Source organism: Schistocerca americana, chromosome 3 (genome assembly GCF_021461395.2).
Source record: "Schistocerca americana isolate TAMUIC-IGC-003095 chromosome 3, iqSchAmer2.1, whole genome shotgun sequence".
NCBI classification, from domain to species: domain Eukaryota; kingdom Metazoa; phylum Arthropoda; class Insecta; order Orthoptera; family Acrididae; genus Schistocerca; species Schistocerca americana.
The window spans coordinates 858,652,930-858,673,604 of NC_060121.1; the positions used below are offsets into that span (position 1 = coordinate 858,652,930).

The following is a 20,675-nucleotide window of genomic DNA, read 5'->3' on the forward strand; positions in this document are numbered from 1 at the left end:
TGCGATGGTGTACTCAACGACGAACCTGGGTGCACAAATAGCAAAACGTCATTTTTTCGGATGAATCCAGGTTCTGTTTACAGCATCATGATGGTTGCATCCGTGTTTGGTGACATCGCGATGAACGCACATTGGAACGTGTATTCGTCATCGCCATATTGGCGTATCACCCGGCGTGATGGTATGGGGTGCCATTGGTTACACGTCTCGGTCACCTCTTGTTCGCATTGACGGCACTCTGAACAGTGGACGTTACATTTCAGATGTGTTACGACCCGTGGCTCTACCCCCCATTCGATCCCTGCGAAACCCTACATTTCAGCAGGATAATGCACGACCGCATGTTGCAGGTCCTGTACGGGCCTTTCTGGATACAAAAAATGTTCAACTGCTGCTCTGGCCAGTACATTCTCCAGATGTCTCACCAATTGAAAACGTCTGGTCAATGGTCGCTGAGCAACTGGCTCGTCACAATACGCCAGTCACTACTCTTGATGAACTGTGGTATCGTGTTGAAGCTGCTCCTCATCTATATCTCTACACGCCATCCAAGCTCTGTTTGCCTCAATACCCAGGCGTATCAAGGCCGTTATTACGGCCAGAGGTGGTTGTTCCGGGTACTGATTTCTCAGGACCTATGCAGCCAAATCGCGTGGAAATGTAATCACATATCAGTTGTATAGCAATTTTAATGGCCAGTAGTGTAGAATGAGCACGTTTGGATAGTTGACTGGATGACGAATGATCGACTTAGGTTTATGGGGAGAATTCCTTGAATGTGTAGCTCATCTGTAAAGGAACTGAGAAGCTTCTGTCTAAAATATGGATAGTGTGCCTACTTTGGGTTTTGATCTTCCGCTAGCAGTTTGCGTACACAGGAAATGACATAGCATGCATACATGTTGCTTTTCTAAAGGGAGAATACTATTCCATTCCGCTGTGTTGTAACCACTTCACTGAAACTCTATATTTGCACTTCAACGACAAATTGTGTAAATTTTATGTTATTCAAAGATGTATGCTAAGCACTTTTTATTATGATCCTTAATTTTGCTCTGTCTATCTATACCCCGATTCGTTAAATGAACATTTGTATTACAGTATACTTCAGTATACTTCCTGTTAATAACAGTCTTTCATTATTTGCTTACATTTCTAAACGTAAGTGTCGTCATTACGCTCTGTGAGGTGTTAGTGCCGTAGCATCCAGTATCTGTTTACCACTACATCTGTGGCATGTTAATCGATAAAATGCTACGGTTCAACTCGGCAAGGCCACATCGATACTTGGTTTTGCTGCAGTATGTTCAATTGCTTGTAGCGCTAGCCCATGTCACCACCAGTCCACTGGCTCGACACTCATGGCATTTACTATTCAGTGCTGTGCCTGCCAACAAGTATGTCAGTTACTGAAAGGGATGGTACAAAACACAACCATTCTAAAGAAAACATACGTTTTTATTTTTACTTTTGGTGAAAAAATAGAGTGTTTGATACGAGTACACATTTCCGTGACATTTTCATTAAATACACAACCCAGAAAAGCAACATTCATTGTTATAGTTAACTTGAAAGCTGCCCAGAGGAAAAATATTGCAGACTGCTTCTATCCGAGTCTAAAGTTGAGCCTGATTACCTACCGACTGTGCGTCATGTATCGCTATTACTAAACGGCCAAGTGCCACTAGCATATTCTCTGTCTAATAGTTCAAACAGCAACAAAAACTTGGTATTCAATATTTCATATAATTCTTGACCGAATTTAAAATTTTTAAATACTGTCTTAATCTATTCGTCAAGAGGTATAATGTTACGATAAATGTTTAACACAATAGGACGTCATCCAGTTACAAAGTGTGAATATGTCTCGAGTTTGCCGGCTGAAGTGGCCGAGCGGTTCTAGGCGCTACAGTCTGGAACCGCGCGACCGCTACGGTCGCAGGTTCGAATCGTGCCTCGGGCATGGATGTGTTTGCTCTCCTTAGGTTAGTTAGGTTTAAGTAGTTCTAAGTTCTAGGGGACTGATGACCTCAGCAGTTAAGTCCCATAGTGCTCAGAGCCATTTGAACCTTTTTTTTTGTCTCGAGTTTGTGTTATTTCGTTCTAATCTGCACTTGATCACTGGAACTGTAACAGTAGCCATAAGTCTTTAAATCTCCAGACAATAAGTCAACACAAAGGACATTCGAGAGTCGCATGAGGCTGAAGTTTAAGTAATGTAATCTGACACAAAATCGTTTCAGACAGGTCATGTTTAATAAATAATGTATTTGCCAAAAATGGGCTTTACCACAAATAGGCTTTCTTCTTCGTCAATAAAATCACTAAACTAACGTCGACCGAAGCACCTGAGACAGGAACCAGCAGGCAATACGCCATGAAGAGTCGCGGAAGCCTCAACAAATGGTTCAAATGGCTCTGAGCACTATGGGACTTTACATCTATGGTCATCAGCCCCCTAGAACTTAGAACTACTTAAACCTAACTAACCTAAGGACATCACACAACACCCAGTCATCACGAGGCAGAGAAAATCCCTGACCCCGCCGGGAATCGAACCCGGGAATCGGGCCCGGGAAGCGAGAACGCTACCGCACGACCACGAGCTGCGGACGAAGCCTCAACAATTCTGTACTAGACCTTTACGGGGAGGCTTACATTATCCGTCACTTCAGTGACAGCATGCATTGACCCTACTGATATTTGATCGGCAGCGTATTTCACAGGACGATGCAATACGATCTCGATAGCTGCACCCAGAAACAGAATAAAAATTTTACAAGATCCAGGAAGCAGAGCGCAAAGTCGGTTTGTTGATATGTCATGGAAAAGGAGGGAAGCTCATTGTCATCCCCTACGAAGGATATCATTGCTAACTCTGAAGTTGCCATCTAGACCGATCCCTTTGAAAAATCTGATTAAACTGCAATGAATTCACCAGGATGCTACGCCGAGCAACACACGGAACACACACGATACTCGACTGAACTAAGAAGGGAGCAGGTTGTCAACACAAGCCGCTACGCAGGTGCAGCATTTCGAGTCACCAGTGTTGCCCGTTCGACCATTCTCACTTAATTCACCGAATATTACTGTCAAAGGTTGTATATCACGGTAGTACTCTTCACGGCAGTTTCTTGTTTGTTGCATGTCGTCTTCGTGATGCTATGGTTCTAATGGCCAGCAGTGTATTGTGAAAACAAGTACGCTAAAATATGTCCAGAGCGGTGCCTTCTAATTTCGTATACAACCTCCACTGCGATACTGTTTAATGGAAAGAGAGGACTGTTTGGATGTAGGGAGAGAATTTCACCTCGGAAGATTAGCCAGACAGGAAGCCACCGCCAGGGAGCAGCAGGTGTTTACTGGATAAGGCGTGGCGGCCTTCGGGGAGTGGGGATGTCCCGGCGACGGGGCCGCCAACTCCTGCCAACGAAGTCACGTCTCGGCGGGTGGCTAACTCAACTCCGCGGGCGAGCTGAGTTAGCAGATAGTGCCCAACTCGCCGTATTAGCACCGCCGACTACTCCTCTCCCCGGGGGAAAATTTCCCTGCGGTCTGCGGCCGGCCGGCCCCGAGAGCGGCCGGGCCGGAACGGTGGCAGCCCTGCGCCGCCGCGCCGCCGCTGCACGCCACACTGAGCGCAACAAATGGCACGCGCTGAACTTTTCTCGCTGGCACTAAATCATAACGGCTCTCGCGGCGCAGCCGACAGACTTCAAATGTTAAATCCTCGCAGGGCTAGAGTCCCTCGTGGTCCTGTTGTCGAGCATACGCGTTCTGTGTCTCGAAACTCAAGACTAAAGAAATATTCCTCTGAATCGATACAAGCTCGTTTACTGATTAACGTAATACATCCATCATCTATGTACTACTCTATTATTCCATTGCAACTACGTGTTTCACTATTGAAGTATATTGATCGAGTTACAGTGGATTAACTTGTGTGGGTCGCAGTTTGTACTAGTCGTTGTGTCGTATTGTTCATGTTATTACATTCACACAATTGAGGGGTGGGTCAGAAGATAAATTTCGATGTGTAATGTTCAGTCTGTACCTGCCTGCCATAATATATTCATGTCGCCATTTCTATCAGTCACCAAATTATACATAATCCAATATATGTTCTTTTCCTTACAAAACGAATAATTCCCAGGATTCCTCGATCGGTCTCCGAAGAGTCGGTTTTTTTCACTGTGCCTTCTTTTCTTAAGGTTCCTCAGGGTACTTGGTTCCGAAATTGCTCTTTCCAGTATGTTAGCTTTCTCATCCGTTGATTTCATTTGTACCAACCTTCTCTAATGTCTCCTTCTCTCTAATGCTCTCACTGTCCAAATTTCACGCATGTACAGTACATAATAAAGGCTCAAGATAAAATAAGTAGCCCAAAAGCAACTGACACCTGCAAAGCTCCCTTTTATTAAGGTAGCTTTCTTCTTATGCATTCGGGGTGCACTCAGCCTCGTGATGCCAACTGAGGAGTAATAGTAGCGGCTCCGGTCAAAGAAAATCATCGTAACGACCGGGAGAGCGGTGTGCTGACCACACCGCATGGCGGTAGGATGGTCCCGATGGGTCACTTGTGGACTGACGACGGAGTGCTTCTTATGCAATAGTGTACTGTTGATATCTCATTTGCTTCACCATCCTCTGTTTATGCAACTGATTTGTTTCATTCAAGGCCCATCCTTAATTTTGCTTTTCACGTATCTCCTTTCTACCACCGTGCATCCTGTATGTCTTCTTCACGCAAAACGTAAACTATATGCTGATGGCATGAAAGGATGGCTGTCTTCTTAATGATATCGCCAACTATTATTGATGCTTTGTCTTTCACTTTCTGTATTTGTTCGCTAGTTAAGCAGCCATTTCGACACTACTGACCTTGTATCTTCCAGTGGCAACGTTCGTGAAAGCGACCAAAATTGTGAAAGAATTTTTATTGAACGTTCATTTACTACATGGTATTGAAATTTCAATTCTTGAATATTACGTTGCAATTCTATTTCTTTTGGTATTGAGCAGATCCGGAACTTCTACAAAAGCGTGTGTATGAAAACACTCAATCTCCTAACTCCCTACATCTACATCTACATGGATCTCTGCAAAATCACATTTAAGTGCTTGGCAGAGGGTTCATCGAACCACATTCACAATTCTCTATTATTCCAATCTCGTGTAGCGTGCAGAAACAACGAACACCTATATCTTTCCGTACGAGCTCTGATTTCCCCTATTTTATCGTGGCGATCGTTACTTTCTATGCAGGTCGGCGTCAACAAAACAAATTTCGCATTCGCAGGAGAAAGTTGGTAATTGGAATTTCGTGAGAAGATACCGTCGCAACGAAAAATGATGTCCAGCCCAAATCCTGTATCATTTCTGTGACACTCTCTCCCGTATTTCGCGATAATACATAACGTGCTGCCCTTCTTTGAACTTTTTCGATGTACTCCGTCAGTCCTGTCTGGTAAAGATCCCACACCGCGCAGCAGTATTCTAAAAGGGGACGGACAAGCGTAGTGTAGGCAGTCTCCTTAGTAGATCTGTTACATATTCTAAGTGTCCTGCCAGTAAAATACAGTCTTTGGTTAGCCTTCAGCACAACATTTTTTATGTGTTCCTTCCAATTTAAGTTGTTCGTAATTGTAATACCTAGGTATTTTGTTGAATTTACACCTTTTATATTAGATTGATCTATCGTGTAATCGAAGTTTAACGAATTCCTTTTAGCACTCATGTGGATGATCTCGCATTTTTCGTTATTTAGGTTCAACTGCCAATTTTCGCACCATTCAGTTATCTTTTCTAAATCGTTTCGCAATTTGTTTTGATCTTCTGATCACTTTATTAATCGATAAACGACAATACCATCTGCAAATAACTAAGACGGCTATTAAGATTGTCTCCAAAATCGTTTATATAGATACAGAAAATCAAATGGCCTATAACACTACCTTGGGGAACGCCAGAAATCACTTTTGGTTTACTCGATGACTTTCTATCAGTTACTACGAAGTGTGACTTCTCTGCAGGAAATCACAAATCCAGTCACATAACTGAGACGATACTCCATAAGCACGCAATTTCACTACAAGCCGCTTGTGTGGTACAGTGTCAAAAGCGTTCCGGAAATCCAGAAATATAGAATCGGTCTGAAATACCTTGTGAATACCACTCAACACTTCTTGTGAATAAAGAGATAGTTGTGTTTCACAGGAATGTTTTCCAAACCCATGTTGACTGAGTGTCAATAGACCGTTTCCTTTGAGGTAATTCATAATGTTTGAACACAATATATGTTCCACAATCCTGCTGCATAACGACGTTAACAATATGGGCCTGTAATTTAGTGGATTACTCCTATTACCTTTCTTGAATGTTGGTGTGTCCTGTGCGACTTTCCAGTCTTTGCGTACGGATCTTCCGTCGAGCGAACGGTTGTATATGATTGTTAAGTATGGAGCTGATGCATCAGCATACTCCGAAAGGAATCTAATTGTTATACAGTCTGGACCAGAAGACTTGCTTTTATTGAGTGATTCAAGTTGCTTCACTACTCTGAGGATATTTACTTCTACGTTACTCGTGTTGGGAGCTGTTCTGGATTCGAATTGTGGAATATTTACTTCGTCTTCTTTTGTGAAGTCGTTTCGGAAGGCTGTGTTTAGTAACTCTGCTTTGGCTGCGCTGTCTGAGTTGGTATATTTTTTTCAGAGGAATTTGGAGAGCTGTAAAAATTTAGCAAAAGAAGATGTCAATATCCTCTTCAACAAATATACGTAGTAAGGGTATATCAATAGATATATCAAACTTCTGACAGATTTCGTTCCGAAAGATTTCTCAAAAAAGGAACATTTTTACTCACCTAGTTGAGTTGTTTATAATTAAAAATGTATAACTTCAGTAAATATGAAAACGTAAGTGTTTATCCATAAAATATTCCTTAACAACTGTGCGTAATTTAGCTACATTACCTTGATAACTTTGCATTTTATAACGTTTCCTTCTTTTTTTCCGAATTATTCCCACTGTGCATACGTTACCCCTTAACACAAAGGCGTAGTTCTTGACCATCGCCTTTTGTTACTTCCACGTTTTTCTTTTTAATGCTGCAGATTATTCGTGTTTTGAATATCATTTTGCCTATGACTTTCTCCTGATACGTAAATTTCTTGAGAAAATCTTCATCGCGTTGATTCTCCCTTTCGTGTCCTGTACACATTCAACATTACGTCACCGGCACAATGTCATTTTCAAATAAATGAGGTATCGTTCATTATTTCTTCGCATTCTTTTTTATATTTCTTATCACAGTAACTGTCAATATAGTTTTCTTCTTCTCAGTTCACAGACCATGAACAGTTGCATTACACGTCACTATTTGCTCGTCTACATATCACTGACCCCTTGAGTTACAATTTTCATCCTAAACATATCGCTCTCTTACACAAAAATTTTGTTTTCATCATTTTCAATGTTTTCTTGACTTACTCATATCTTTCCACTAAAGACGTTCAGTTCTTCTTATTGCAGTTGTTCCTGTGTTTGATATTATAAATCTTTTCGCTTATGGCGGGTGCACTTCGCTCTCCATAAAGTGACTTGAATCCGCTTTCAGGAGGAAATATCTTCACTTACAATTATTAAAATAACCTGCCGTAGTGCTACTTCTAACAAATAACGCATAACAACACTATCTATATAAGAACGACCACTATTCACGTAGTCATGATGGAGTATTACTTTGAGTCTACTATTTTGCATTTTCAATAGTCATTCGGTGTAACTTGCAAAATGTGGTGACTTACAGAGCAAAAACGTAGATTTGAATATCTAGCATGAAACCGTATGTATTCTTAACAAGCTCCTTTATTTTAACTCGTGTTAGTACATGCATACGTCGTGTGATAGACTAAATTAAGCGTAACCACAAAAAGTAGTTTTCCTATCACAACAAATATAAAACTGAAGCTACAATTTAAAGAAACGAAAAGCTCCCACCACGTTAATATCAGGTATGCAAAGTCAGGCCAATGATACCATGTAGTTCATAGTCATATGAAATTAAACAGAATTGTTGTATTTCTGTGCAAAACTATTATTTCCGTTATACTGGAATGATACTCGGCATCCCAGTAGGTACTGAATGCGAAATATGTTGACTTCCTCAGATTGTTTTTGTAAATGTCATATCTGGTGTATAAATGTGGCTCCCTTAGAATTTATATTTAAAACGCGATTCACTGACGTTATATGAGTTTTGCGAAATGTAACTGCATTTTTATGCATTCTTTGTTTGTTTTAAACACTTGTTTATCATTCTATATGTGTCCGCCAATTTACGCAGTTTGCGTCTATGTTTTTACAACATTAGTGAATGACATCACATCTTTCACTTGTTGTGCTGTATTACATTTTTATCTTTCAAATAATTTTCGGTAGAACATAAAACTGTCTGATCTTTAGTGAATTCAGTTAATAAATATTTAAACTATTCTTAGAGATGTATTGTGTTGCCGACTTAATCTTTATATAATGCTAATTTGTAATATCTGGGCATCAAATCCAGTGCAACACGGTACATACTCGTAAAATGTATTTTATCCGTGATTTAAAATGAATTTACCATAATCTAATTTTTCTTAGTGTAATTCCATTTACTTTTATTAAGCTTTCTGTGTCACAAAATGTTAAATAACTATGTGTAGTAAATTCTCGACGTTTAACAGTTAGCATATTTATCACAAATTTAGCATGTATTGTTGTTTCTCATCTGTTTATGATAGTCGTTGCTTAGTTGCTGAAGTGATAGGCTACTGTTATAGTAATAATCAGACAAATACATTTATAAATCTACATTAAAATTATGATTAGAATAATGTAGTTTTTTCCAGTTTCAGAAATCAGAACTGAATTACCGTTCACCGGAAAGGAAAGCATTATCCTGTATTTTGTGAGCGCTAAAGCTGACTTCTCATTGTTAATGAAAGATATCAATTTCACGCATTGTTGAGCGCAAGTAGTGTTATGTACACATAATTTAACAGTTTTCCTCGTACATGAAAATCACGTTCATCTACATTTCGAAATATTTTTTCCCGTAATAAACTCTGCCTTCCGATGACTTTATGGAATACTGTGACACTCATGTAGCGTCTCCCAATCTAAAAGCAGTTGTGCGAATGCAGGTACGATTGTCGCAGGTTCTTTCATCTTTCCCTGGCGTAATTTATTGCTTTGTCTATAGACTACAGTCTTCTAGATGGTAACTCTTCTTTCCCTTGTGGATCGCGTAAAATTCGCAAGTACATCAATACACATATCGGATATATTTGTGTACGAACAGCATAATTTTTTTATATTACTGCCATCAGAGTGGTCCAAAAAGAAAGAACAGATTTCAATTGCTTATTATAGACAAACTATGAGAAACGTAAACACGTTAGCAATGTCTCATAGACAATACACCACATACTCAACATGAGCACCACGCGTTGCTCGAGAAACATCGAAACGTTAGTCCATTTCGTTCCACAGACGAATGAACAGGTTCTTGTCTCTTGAAGCGAGACATTCAACAATTCGATTTCTCACCTGTTACAATCTGTCGTAGATGGGACAAAGTCTCTGTCTTTATGCACTCTCCCGGAAAAAAGCGCAAGTTGTAAGGTCTGGTGACCTGGGAGATGGAAAGCTACGAACAAGGTGTTGTTTTAGTCTTCCAATTCAACCTTGTGGGATGTTGTTGTTATGGTGACACCGCACCTGAAGGTGAATGTAAGGCATAGGGTCGTTACGCACAAAAATGAAACCTTTGGAACCTTCATGAGGCTGAAGAAACGATCAGTTCTGCAACGTTACCAGATACGACGTTCCTCTCACAGTTTACTCCGCAGAGTGAAAGGTCATAAACTTTATGAACAGAACCAGGACAAAATACACTCACTTTCGGTGAGTCTCTTTCATTTTCGACAATGACGCCATTATTTTACTATCACCAAATTCTTAAATAGTGACTGTTTACTGAATCCGATGTAGATGAATCGTCGATTCGTCCTAGAAGTTGAGTCATTCCGAGAAAGTGTCCGCTGCCGTATCCTGGAAAATTGAAATACAAAATATGTACCTTCTCTTATGGTCGACGGGACGCAACTGCTGCAATAACTGCTACTTGTAAGGAGGCTTCATTGGTCAGGCATCGATTCAGAACAAGCCGCACCGTTTATTGAGGAAGTTGAAGTTCCTGGCCTACCCGTCTTATGGACTTCCGAGGGCTCTGTGCGAATGCATCTCGGATACGCCCGACATTTTCATCAGACGTACGTGGCCGACCTGTGCTCTTCCATTTGCATGTGCAATAAACTTCCAAGAACTTTGTGTGCCTCCGCTTGGGCAGAGGTGGCTTCTTGCCAAATCGACGGCGGAGTGCACGTTGAACAGTGAACTGACTTTGCACAAAATGCGACATGCAAAATGATTTCTCTCGTGGTGTAGTCCCATGTTGCTACAAAAACAGAAAAACAAAAAAAAAGATGCACCCTATGTGTTTCTATCTTTTATAGCTTTAATAAACAAATTATAGCTGTTCTTTCTATTTGAATCATGCGGTGTTTTTCGTGAACACTGAAGAGAAAGGAAAGTGTTACACCTTTACCGAATTCTACGAAGCTACTGCATGGATAGATGCAGAAAGCAAGTCTTTGGACTGAAAACAACCACAACAACAACAATGAATCTACTATCGTTACTGCAGTATTCCCTCATTATGGGAGCCGGCCGAAGTGGCCGATCGGTTCTAGGGGCTACAGTCTGGAACCGCGCGACCGCTGCGGTCGCAGGTTCGAATCCTGCCTCGGGCATGGATGTGTGTGATGTCGTTAGGTTAGTTAGGTTTAAGTAGTTCTAAGTTCTAGGGGACTGATGACCTCAGCAGTTAAGTCCCATAGTGCTCAGAGCCATTTGAACCATTTTTGAGCCTCATTATGGGAAATTATTTTCAGTAGCGAAAGAAAATAGAATATACAGATGATGAATGGTATGAGTAAACCATGACTACAGGGTGTGTTTATGATTAATGGAACGCCCTCCCCGTCGCCATATGGAATACAAGGGTGTAAATCGTGCCTGTTGGGGTGACAAAAAATGGTTCAAATGGCTCTGGGCACTATGGGACTTAACATCTGAGGTCATCAGTCCCCTAGAACTTAAAACTATTTAACCCTAACTAGCCTAAGGACATGACACACATCCATGCCCATGGCAGGGTTGGAACCTGCGACCGTAGCGGTCGCGTGGTTCCAGACTGAAGCTCCTAGAACCACTCGGCCACACCGGGCGGCTATCTGTTACTATCACTGGGACATATCACTAAGAGGGAAGCGTGCTGGGGTAGTCTGTGCAGTCGTGCAAAGCCATTGTGCGAGTGTGGCGTACTTGTTAGCGCATCTGCACCTGGGTTCGAATTCCGGCTTTCGTACAGATTTTGATTTATTGCTTCAGTCTTTGTGTATTCATCATGTATGTTTGAGACTTGAAAAGGGTCTCTGGAGTCGTATAGAGTCATTTGATCAAATCATCTTGGCGTGAGTTTTATGCAGGACCCCTGTTTCATTCGTTTAGTTTCTTTCAATGCGTGTAAGGGCTCTGGGAACCTCTCCTATGAGAGCCTGTAAGATCTAAACACACCATTTCATTCGATGGTGAGGTGCTATTCCAATACAGTTGGAGAGCATCTAGAATGCTGTTTGAGTCTAAGGGGAGTACCAAGTGTGCTGAGACATCTATACTAATTCGGAATGAGGAGAGAGGCGTGTTATGGTATTCCATGCAGTTGTGCAAAGCCACTGTGCTTGGGTGGTGTAATGGTCAGTGAATCTGCCTAGAGAGCAAGAGACCTGGGTTCAAATCCCAGCCTTGGTAACAATTTTCATTCATCGCTGGATAAATACGAGGGCTATCTGGAAAGTAAGTTCCGATCGGTTCCGAAATGGAAACAACAGTGAAAATCCAATGAAGCTTTGATCAAATGTGTTGGGCTGTGTCTCTAGTATGCCCGTCCATCGCATCACGTCAGTCTTTTCAGTTCTGATTGCACACTGAGCACATAAAGATGCCAAGGAAATGGCGGATCCAGGCAGTTACGAAGGCCCGGTGAGAGTTTTCGCTTGATGTCATGCAGCCTACATAGCACAACTGTCATGGGGGTTATTTCTTCAAGACAATTCTCGGCTGCACTCTGCAGGGGCAGTGAACATGCTCCTACAGCCCATAATTGGCTGCCCCTGAGTTTCATCTCTGGTCACATGAACCGCTGGCTTTGAAGACAACATTTTGGCACGGACAACGAGGTCTTGACAAGCGTAGTGTATTGCCGGAAAGCACAGGCGGCTGCCTTCTATGACGAGAGTATTGGAAAGGTGGCACAACGGTACTACACATGTCTAACAAGGGGAGGCCACCACGTTTGGAACTCGGATTTATTGCAAACTTCGCACACTTGTAGTACTCTAAACTACAACAAAATATGTAAACAGTAGCGCGTACTTCTCAAGTGTTATTGAGAAAATCGCAAGATGATTGCGGTCGTCAAATATATACCTGTGCGTGACCATTTTTACCACGAAGCGGCAGCAGCCGAATGGTGCCGGCACGGTAGCTCAGCGTGTTCGGTCAGAGAGCTGGTTGGCCTCTGTAATAAAAAAACTAGGGATCAATAAACGAACTTGACCGGATGTCATGTGATGTCCGTAACGACCCAACACAACGATCAATAACGAACCAAATTAAAAAAAAAAGAAAAAAGAAAAAAAAAGATGGATAGAGCGTCTGACATGTAAGCTGGAGATCCCGGGTTCGAGTCCAGGTCGCGAAAAAAAAAACAAGAAAAAACAAGAAAAACAATGGTTAGCGTTCAAGCCCCGTAATCGCTGGATCGCCGAATCGAGTCCCGTTCGTCAGTTTTTTTTTTTATTTCTAACACAGTAATTTTCTTTACTATTTATATTACAATTGATATAATGGGAAAAATACGAGGAATCGGATGAACTTTTATTAAAATTACAGTGTTATTTGGCAGTCTACAAATTTTTATGATCATAAATAATATAATATTGGTTCAAATGGCTCTGAGCACTATGGGACTTAACATCTGAGGTCATCAGTCCCATAGAACTTAGAACTACTTAAACCTAATTAACCTAAGGACATCACACACATCCATGCTAGAGGCAGGGTTCGAACCTGCGACCGTAGCAGTCGCGTGGTTCCGCACTGAAGCGCCTAGAACCGCACGGCCAGCGCGGCCGGCAGTATAATATTCATAACTATCGACTAGTAAACGACCAAACGCATAAAGTACTACTGAAAATGTATGCTTGTCCATGTCTTCAAAATTGTTCGTATTTAATCAAAAGAGAGGGGGAAATTGCTTCTCGTGAAGACGCTATTTAAAAACGGTCGATACTTCATGACCAATTATCAGCGCCGATATTTAAGGAAATGTTGCGTAATGCATGGTTTGCTTCCAAATTATCGTCTGAAAGAGAGGTTTTTGAAAATGTTAACGAGGTTTGTTTTTCCACGGAAAACCGCGAAAGACCTTGCTTTTACAGAAACATAGCATTTATTCAGCTGTTACCGTTTAACTTTATGTTTTCCATGTTTTTACGAAAAATACCATCCTGCAACTTGTAATGTCGAAAGCGACGATTAATTGTACATCTTTCGAAAGCAGTCTGTGCCGGTCAAAACTTGGAGGTAACAAGTCGTTTAGGACTCCTTCCTGGTATAAGGGATTTCTCAAATCACGGACAAGCATACATTATCATATTTGGTCGTTTACTAGTCGATAGTTATGAATATTATATTATTTGTGATAAAGAAAATTTGTAGACTGCCAAATAACACTGTAAATTTAATAAAAGCTCATCCGATTACACTTACTTTTCCCATTAAACCAATTATAATATAAATAGTAAAGAAAATGACTGTGTTAGAAATTTAAAAATGAAACTGACCAACGGGACTCGATCCATCGATCCAGTGATTACGGTTTTTTTTTAATTATTTATTTTATTGAACCATTTGAACATCGCGATGCCTCAGACTGACTGGATGTGTTTATGGTTTCAGAATATCGATTGCAGTTCAATTTTACACTGCGTAAATAGAATGTAATCACAAATAAAATAAATGTCGCGTGACTAGGGCTTCCGGTCAGATAGACCGTTCGCCAGGTACAAGTCTTTCGATTCTGGGAAACGTAAATAAGTGGACCTTTTTTTTTTACAGAATGGTGTAACAATAACAAACATAAACTGCTTCTAGCATTTTGTTTTAATATATAAGACGATGACATTTATAAAATAAAATATTTCTGGGAAACGTAAATAAGTGGACCTTTCTTTTTTTTACATAATAGTGAAAAAATATCCTGCTTCTGTCAGTACAAAACAATAACGGACCACGTTCCTCTTTTGGGCGCGTACCTCGCTAATCCCGTTGTACGTCGCGTTGGTGTCGGGTACGTCTTCACGTGTGGTGGTCGATCCTCTCCACTGTCCTGGTCCTTTCTTGTTCTGATACTTATAGGCAATAATTACATTCTCCTACCCGGGACACCCCAACTGGGTGGGCGATCAAGCAAGGCACTCCCTAAAAAATTAGCGTAATATGTTCGATATCTCGGATGTCTCATAAGCTGTGAGTGATTTTCTTGTAGTAAGGCCCAAAAGTCGAGAACATTCTTACTGCCGTCTCGGAAAAGATAACGCATAGTCAAGCCTCGAATTCAAGTCACTGCGTTTGTCTTTGTTCGGGGATAATATGTCATATTTATCAGTGGTTCTATTGTTTGCGGCCCCACCCGAAGGAGGAAGGCGATCATTTTTTTGACCAAACACCATACGTCCGCCGAAGGCCCGCATATCAGGCGATGCTCCTGTGTGTCTGTAACATTGCACTGCGGACACAGTGGCTCGCCCGCCATATGAATTGTATACAACCTGGAACGAGTCACGTATTTCCCATTTACCACCTGATACCACAGTGCGCGCGTTCCCATATCAAGGTGTGGGTGGTGCACTTTACGCCATACCACTGACCACGTAAATGTTGGTAGGCGACGCTCTACGGCATTATTCGGCCGTCGTCGAGTCAAGATGTGATATATATCACGTGCCGTTGATGCTTGAACGCTAACCACTCGGCTGCCGCCGCTTCGTGGCGAAGATGGCCACGCACAGGTATATATTTGACGACCGAAATTATCTTGCGATTTTCTCAATAACGCTTGAGAAGTACGCGCTACTGCTTAGACATTTTGTTGTCCTCATGAAGTACTACGAGTGTGCGAAGTTTGCAGTGAATCAGCGTTCCAAACGTCGTGGCTTCCTCTTGTAAGTCGGAGCGGTAGCTCTACAGAGAAGTAGTGGAAGGTGTGTCTAACTGTTGCAAATAAGACATTTTTTTTAAATTTTCACAGTGGTTTCCAATTCGCGACCTATCAGAACCTAATTCCCGAATAGCCCTCGTAAATCATAGATGTTTGAGACTTGAAAAAGGTCATGGAACCACGTAGTTCCATTTGATTTAACAGGAAAGACTAGGGCTCTAGACGGTGCGCGTGTCGTTTGTCCTGTTGCAGGAGGGCATGGGATCGCTGCGCATCGTGTCGGGCGGCGTGCAGCTGCGCGGGCAGGCCCTGGTGATGGACACCCTGCTGGCCTCGTCCATCCGGTCTCGGCGCGGCTACCCGCTGCTGTTCGAGTCCTCCAGGAACTTCACCGTCAAGACCAGGGACCACAACGGCCGGGTCGCCAGCAGCCTCTTCCTCAGTAAGCCGCCCTTCTCCTACTCTGCGGGCGTGTCTTCTCCACGCAGTGGGCGCTGCTGCAAAGTCAGTCTTTCATACTAATACAGGGCTGGCGGACACAGAAGTGAGCGTGTCTGGAATAGGAAGACACGCCCATTGGTATCACGGACCAGACTCAGTAAAAAAAAATGGCTCTGAGCACAATGCGACTTAACTTCTGAGGTCATCAGTCGCCTAGATCTTAGAAGTAATTAAACCTAACTAACCTGAGGACATCACACACATCCATGCCCGAGGCAGGATTCGAACCTGCGACCGTAGCGGTCGCTCGGCTCCAGACTGTAGCGCCTAGAACCGCACGGCCACTCCGGCCGGCCCAGACTCAGTAGACTCGATTCACCCGGCACCTCGACTGGCCAGGCAAGTGAACTGCGAACGCGTGACAACTACACTACTGGCCATTAAAGTTGCTACACCACGAAAATGACGTGCTACAGACGCGAAATTTAACCGAAAGGAAAAAGATGCTGTGATATGCAAATCATTAGCTTTTCAGAGCATTTACACAAGCTTGGCGCCGGTGGCTACACCTACAACGTGCTGACATGAGGAAAGTTTCCAACCGATTTCTCATACACAAACAGCAGTTGACCGCCGTTGCCTGGTGAAACGTTGTTGTGATGCCTCGTGTAAGGAGGAGAAATTCGTACCATCATGTTTCCAACTTTCATAAAGGTCGAATTGTAGCCTATCGCGATTACGGTTCATCATATCGCGTTGGTCGAGATCCAATGACTGTTAGCAGAATATGGAATCGGTGGGTTCAGGATGGTAATACGGAACGCCGTCCTGGATCCCAATGAGCTAGTGTCACTAGCAGTCGAGATGACAGGCATCTTATCCGCATGGCTGTAGCGGATCGTGCAGCCCCGTCTCGATCCCCGAATCAACAGATGGAGACGTTTTCAAGACAGCAACCATCTGCTCGAACAATTCGACGACGTTTCCAGCAGCATGGACTATCACCTCGGAGACCATGGCTGTGGTTACCCTTGACGCTGCATCACAGACAGGAGCGCCTGCGATGGTGTACTCCACGACGAACCTGGGTGCACGAATGGCAAAACGTCCTTTTTTCGGGTGAATCCAGGTTCTGTTTAAAGCATCATGATGGTCGCACCCGTGTTTGGTGATGCCTTGTCACACATCGAAAACGGGAAGATTACTGAAGAAACTAAGTCAAATGTGTCTTCCGTCCACCAACGAAACTCTGAGCTATAGGAAAATCTCGATTTGAGATGGTCCTTGCTTATAATGACTACAAAAATACCAAATTTCTGTCGTCAACATTTTCGTACTGGGGCAATGTAATTAAAGAAGCGGTGGAACTGGCAGCCCATTATTCCTGAAGAGCCGAGAAAGAGAAGCTGAGACGCTGTAGTCTGGAGTAAAGTCGACGTTCTAACTGATTCCAAAGATGTTACATTGGATTCAGCTAGAGACTACGGACAGGTCACTCCATTTCGGTAATGTTATTGTCCATTGGGAGAGAGAGCCATGATGAAACTATTTCACATGGTCGGCGAGATGTATGAGACAGGGAAAATACCACCAGACTTCAAGAAGAATGTAATAAATACAATTCCAAATAAACAAGGTGCTGACAAGTGTGAATATTACTGAAATAACGATTTCATAAGTCTTGGTTGCTCAGATGGTTGCTCAGATGGTAGAGCGCTTGCCCGTGAAAGGCAGAGGTCCTCTATTCGAGTCTAGGCCCGCCATACAGTTTTAATCTGCCAGGAAGTTTCATATCAGCGCACACTCCGCTGCAGAGTGAAAATCTCATTCTGGAAACATCCCTTAGGCTGTGGCTAAGCCACGTCTCCGCAATATCCTTTCTTTCAGGAGTGCTAGTTCTGCTGGGACCGCAGGAGAGCTTGTGTAAAGTATGGAAAGTAGGAGAAGAGGTACTGGCAGAAGTAAATTGTAGTCCCCTTCACAATTAATTTTAGTCTCTCTCAGTTAACTGAATATTCTATTTTATCTCTTCGTGCGCTTTTTCGACCTGTTTATCAACTGTGGAACTATTTGGCATGTAAACTTGTGCTAATGCAGTGAATGTTGGATTCGTGCCTGTCTTCGCTACAATAATGGGTTCATTATGCTGTTTAGAGTAGCTTTCTCTCATCCTTATTTTCTTATTCATTATTGTATCCACTCCTGTATTACCGCCATTTCATTTACTGTTACGTTTGATAACACTGCACTGGATTAACCAAAGATGCTATTCTTCCTGCCACTGTACTTCACTAATACTCACTGTACCTAACCTCAAACTATTTCTAATTTTCTAACCTACCTACGCGATTAAGGGATCTGAGCCGGCCGCGGTGGTCTAGCGGTTCAGGCGCTCAGTCCGGAACCGCGAGACTACTACGGTCGCAGGTTCGAATCCTGCCTCGGGCATGGATGTGTGTGATGTCCTTAGGTTAGTTAGGTTTAAGTAGTTCTAAGTTCTAGGGGACTGATGACCACAGATGTTAAGTCCCATAGTGCTCAGAGCCATTTGAACCATTTTGAAGGGATCTGAGGATCCACGCTCTGGCCTGTAAATAGCAGTTTTGTTTTCTCTGACTAGTCCCCGCCATGAATTCTGAATGGGGGACTATTTTACCTGCTAGAACGTGCTCCCCCGAAGATACCCGTCAGTTGTGGTTGTGGTATCGTACGACTGAAGTAGTAAAGTATACAGCAATCAGTAGCAAATAATGTTTATTGCGTATGTAGAATTCAGACGCTGTGTGGCCATGCGCGGGGTAGCCGCGCTGTCTTGGGCGCCTTGTCACGGTCCGTGCGGCTCACCCCGCCAGAGGTTCGAGTCCTCTCTCGGGTATGGGTGTGTGTGTTGTCCATAGCGTGAGTTAAAGTTAGATTAAGTAGTGTGTAGGCTTAGGGACCGATGACCTCAGCAGTTTGGTCCCACAAGGCCTTGCCACAAATTTCCATTCAATGCAGTAAATTTTAGTTAAAACAATAAAGTCACTTGTGTAGGCACATAGTTAAGTGGGAACTATGTTTCTATACAAGAGGTTACATTTATTTACTTACATTTATTCCAACGAAGACGGCCACATAGTTACTGAAATTCATCTGCGACTGATTGATGGCCCCTTTTCTAATTGAAGTGAATACAGTCGCAGGGCACAACTGTTCAACTATGGAATCAAACCTGATATCGTACGAGCGTCTGTATCGTCAAGGTACGCAAGCCACCTCAGCTTGGCAAGGCCCGTGGTTCATAGGGAGACGAATGACATATCTTACTCTAAGACGTCAAATGTAAACATGCCACACATTTACTTTTCTCCCCGTTTGTGGATTTCGTCAAGACTGAAATTACAATTCCTGCAGTTGTTATGCTTTTAGGAATACAACTGAGATGGTATTACATGAGAAATTGAAAAAAAGTCGAATTTAGGCAGTTCATCACAAAAATTACGAGAGATTTCCCAACAATACTTTGACATGTGAATATACAAGATATACACTACTGGCCATTAAAATTGCTACACCAAGAAGAAATGCAGATGATAAACGGGTATTCATTGGACAAATATATTATACTACAACTGACATGTGAGTACATATTCAGGCAATTTGGGTGCATAGATCCTGAGAAATCAGTACCCAGAACAACCATCTCTGGCCGTAATAGCGGCCTTGACACACCTGGGCATTGAGGCAAACAGAGCTAGGTTGGCGTGTACACGTACAGCTGCCTATGCAGCTTCAACACGATACCACAGTTCATCAAGAGTAGTGACTGGCGTATTGTGACGAGACAGTTGCTCGGTCACCATTGACCAGACGTTTTCAATTGGTGAGAGATCTGGACAATGTGCTGGCCAAGGCAGCAGTCGAACATTTTCTGCATCCAGATAGGCCCGTACAGGACATGCAACAAGCGGTCGCGCATTATCCTGCTGAAATGTAGGGTTTCGCATGGATCGAATGAAGAATAGAGCCACGAGTCGTAACACATCTGAAATGTATCGTCCACTGTTCAAAGTGCCGTCAATGCGAACAAGAGGTGACCGAGACGTGTAACCAATGGCACCCCATACCATCATGCCGGTTGATACTCCAGTATGGCGATGACGAATACACGCTTCCAATGGGCGTTCAAAAAAAATGGCTCTGAACACTATGGGACTTAACATCTGTGGTCATCAGTCCCCTAGAACTTAGAACTAATTAAACCTAACTAACCTACGGACATCACACACATCCATGCCCGTGGCAGGATTCGAACCTGCGACCGTAGCAGTCGCGCGGTTCCGGACTGAGCGCCTAGAACCGCTAGACCACCGCGGCCGGCAATGGGCGTTCACACGGATGCGACCATCATGATGCTGTATACAGAACCTGGATTCATCCGATAAAATGACGTTTTGCTATTCGTGCACCCAGGTTCGTCGTTGACTACACAATCGCAGGCGCTCCTGTCTGTGATGCAGCGTCAGGGGTAACCGCAGCCATGGTCTGCGAGCTGATAGTTAATGCTGCTGCAAACGTCGTCGAACTGTTCGTGCAGATGGTTGTTGTCATGCAAACGTCCCCATATGTTGACTCAGAGATCGAGACGTGGCTGCACGATCCGCTACAGCCATGCGGATAAGATGCCTGTCATCTCCACTGCTATCCTGAATCCACCGATTCCGTATTTTGCTAACAGTCATTGGATCTCGACCAACGCGAGCAGCAATGTCGCGATACGATAAACCGCAATCGCGATAGGTTACAATCCGACCTTTATCAAAGTCGGAAACGTGATGGTACGCATTTCTGCTCCTTACAC

General features: G+C 43.0%; 1 protein-coding gene across 1 annotated transcript in view; it reads left to right on the forward strand.

Moving 5' to 3' along the window:
• The window catches only part of LOC124606854 (delta-sarcoglycan), a 450,590-nt gene that overhangs the window by 330,528 nt on the left and 99,387 nt on the right, over nucleotides 1-20,675 (forward strand). Inside the window, exon 4 of the mRNA XM_047138933.1 lies at nucleotides 15,647-15,836. Coding sequence (XP_046994889.1) covers nucleotides 15,647-15,836 — 190 coding nt within the window. The remainder of the gene's footprint in view (nucleotides 1-15,646; nucleotides 15,837-20,675) is intronic.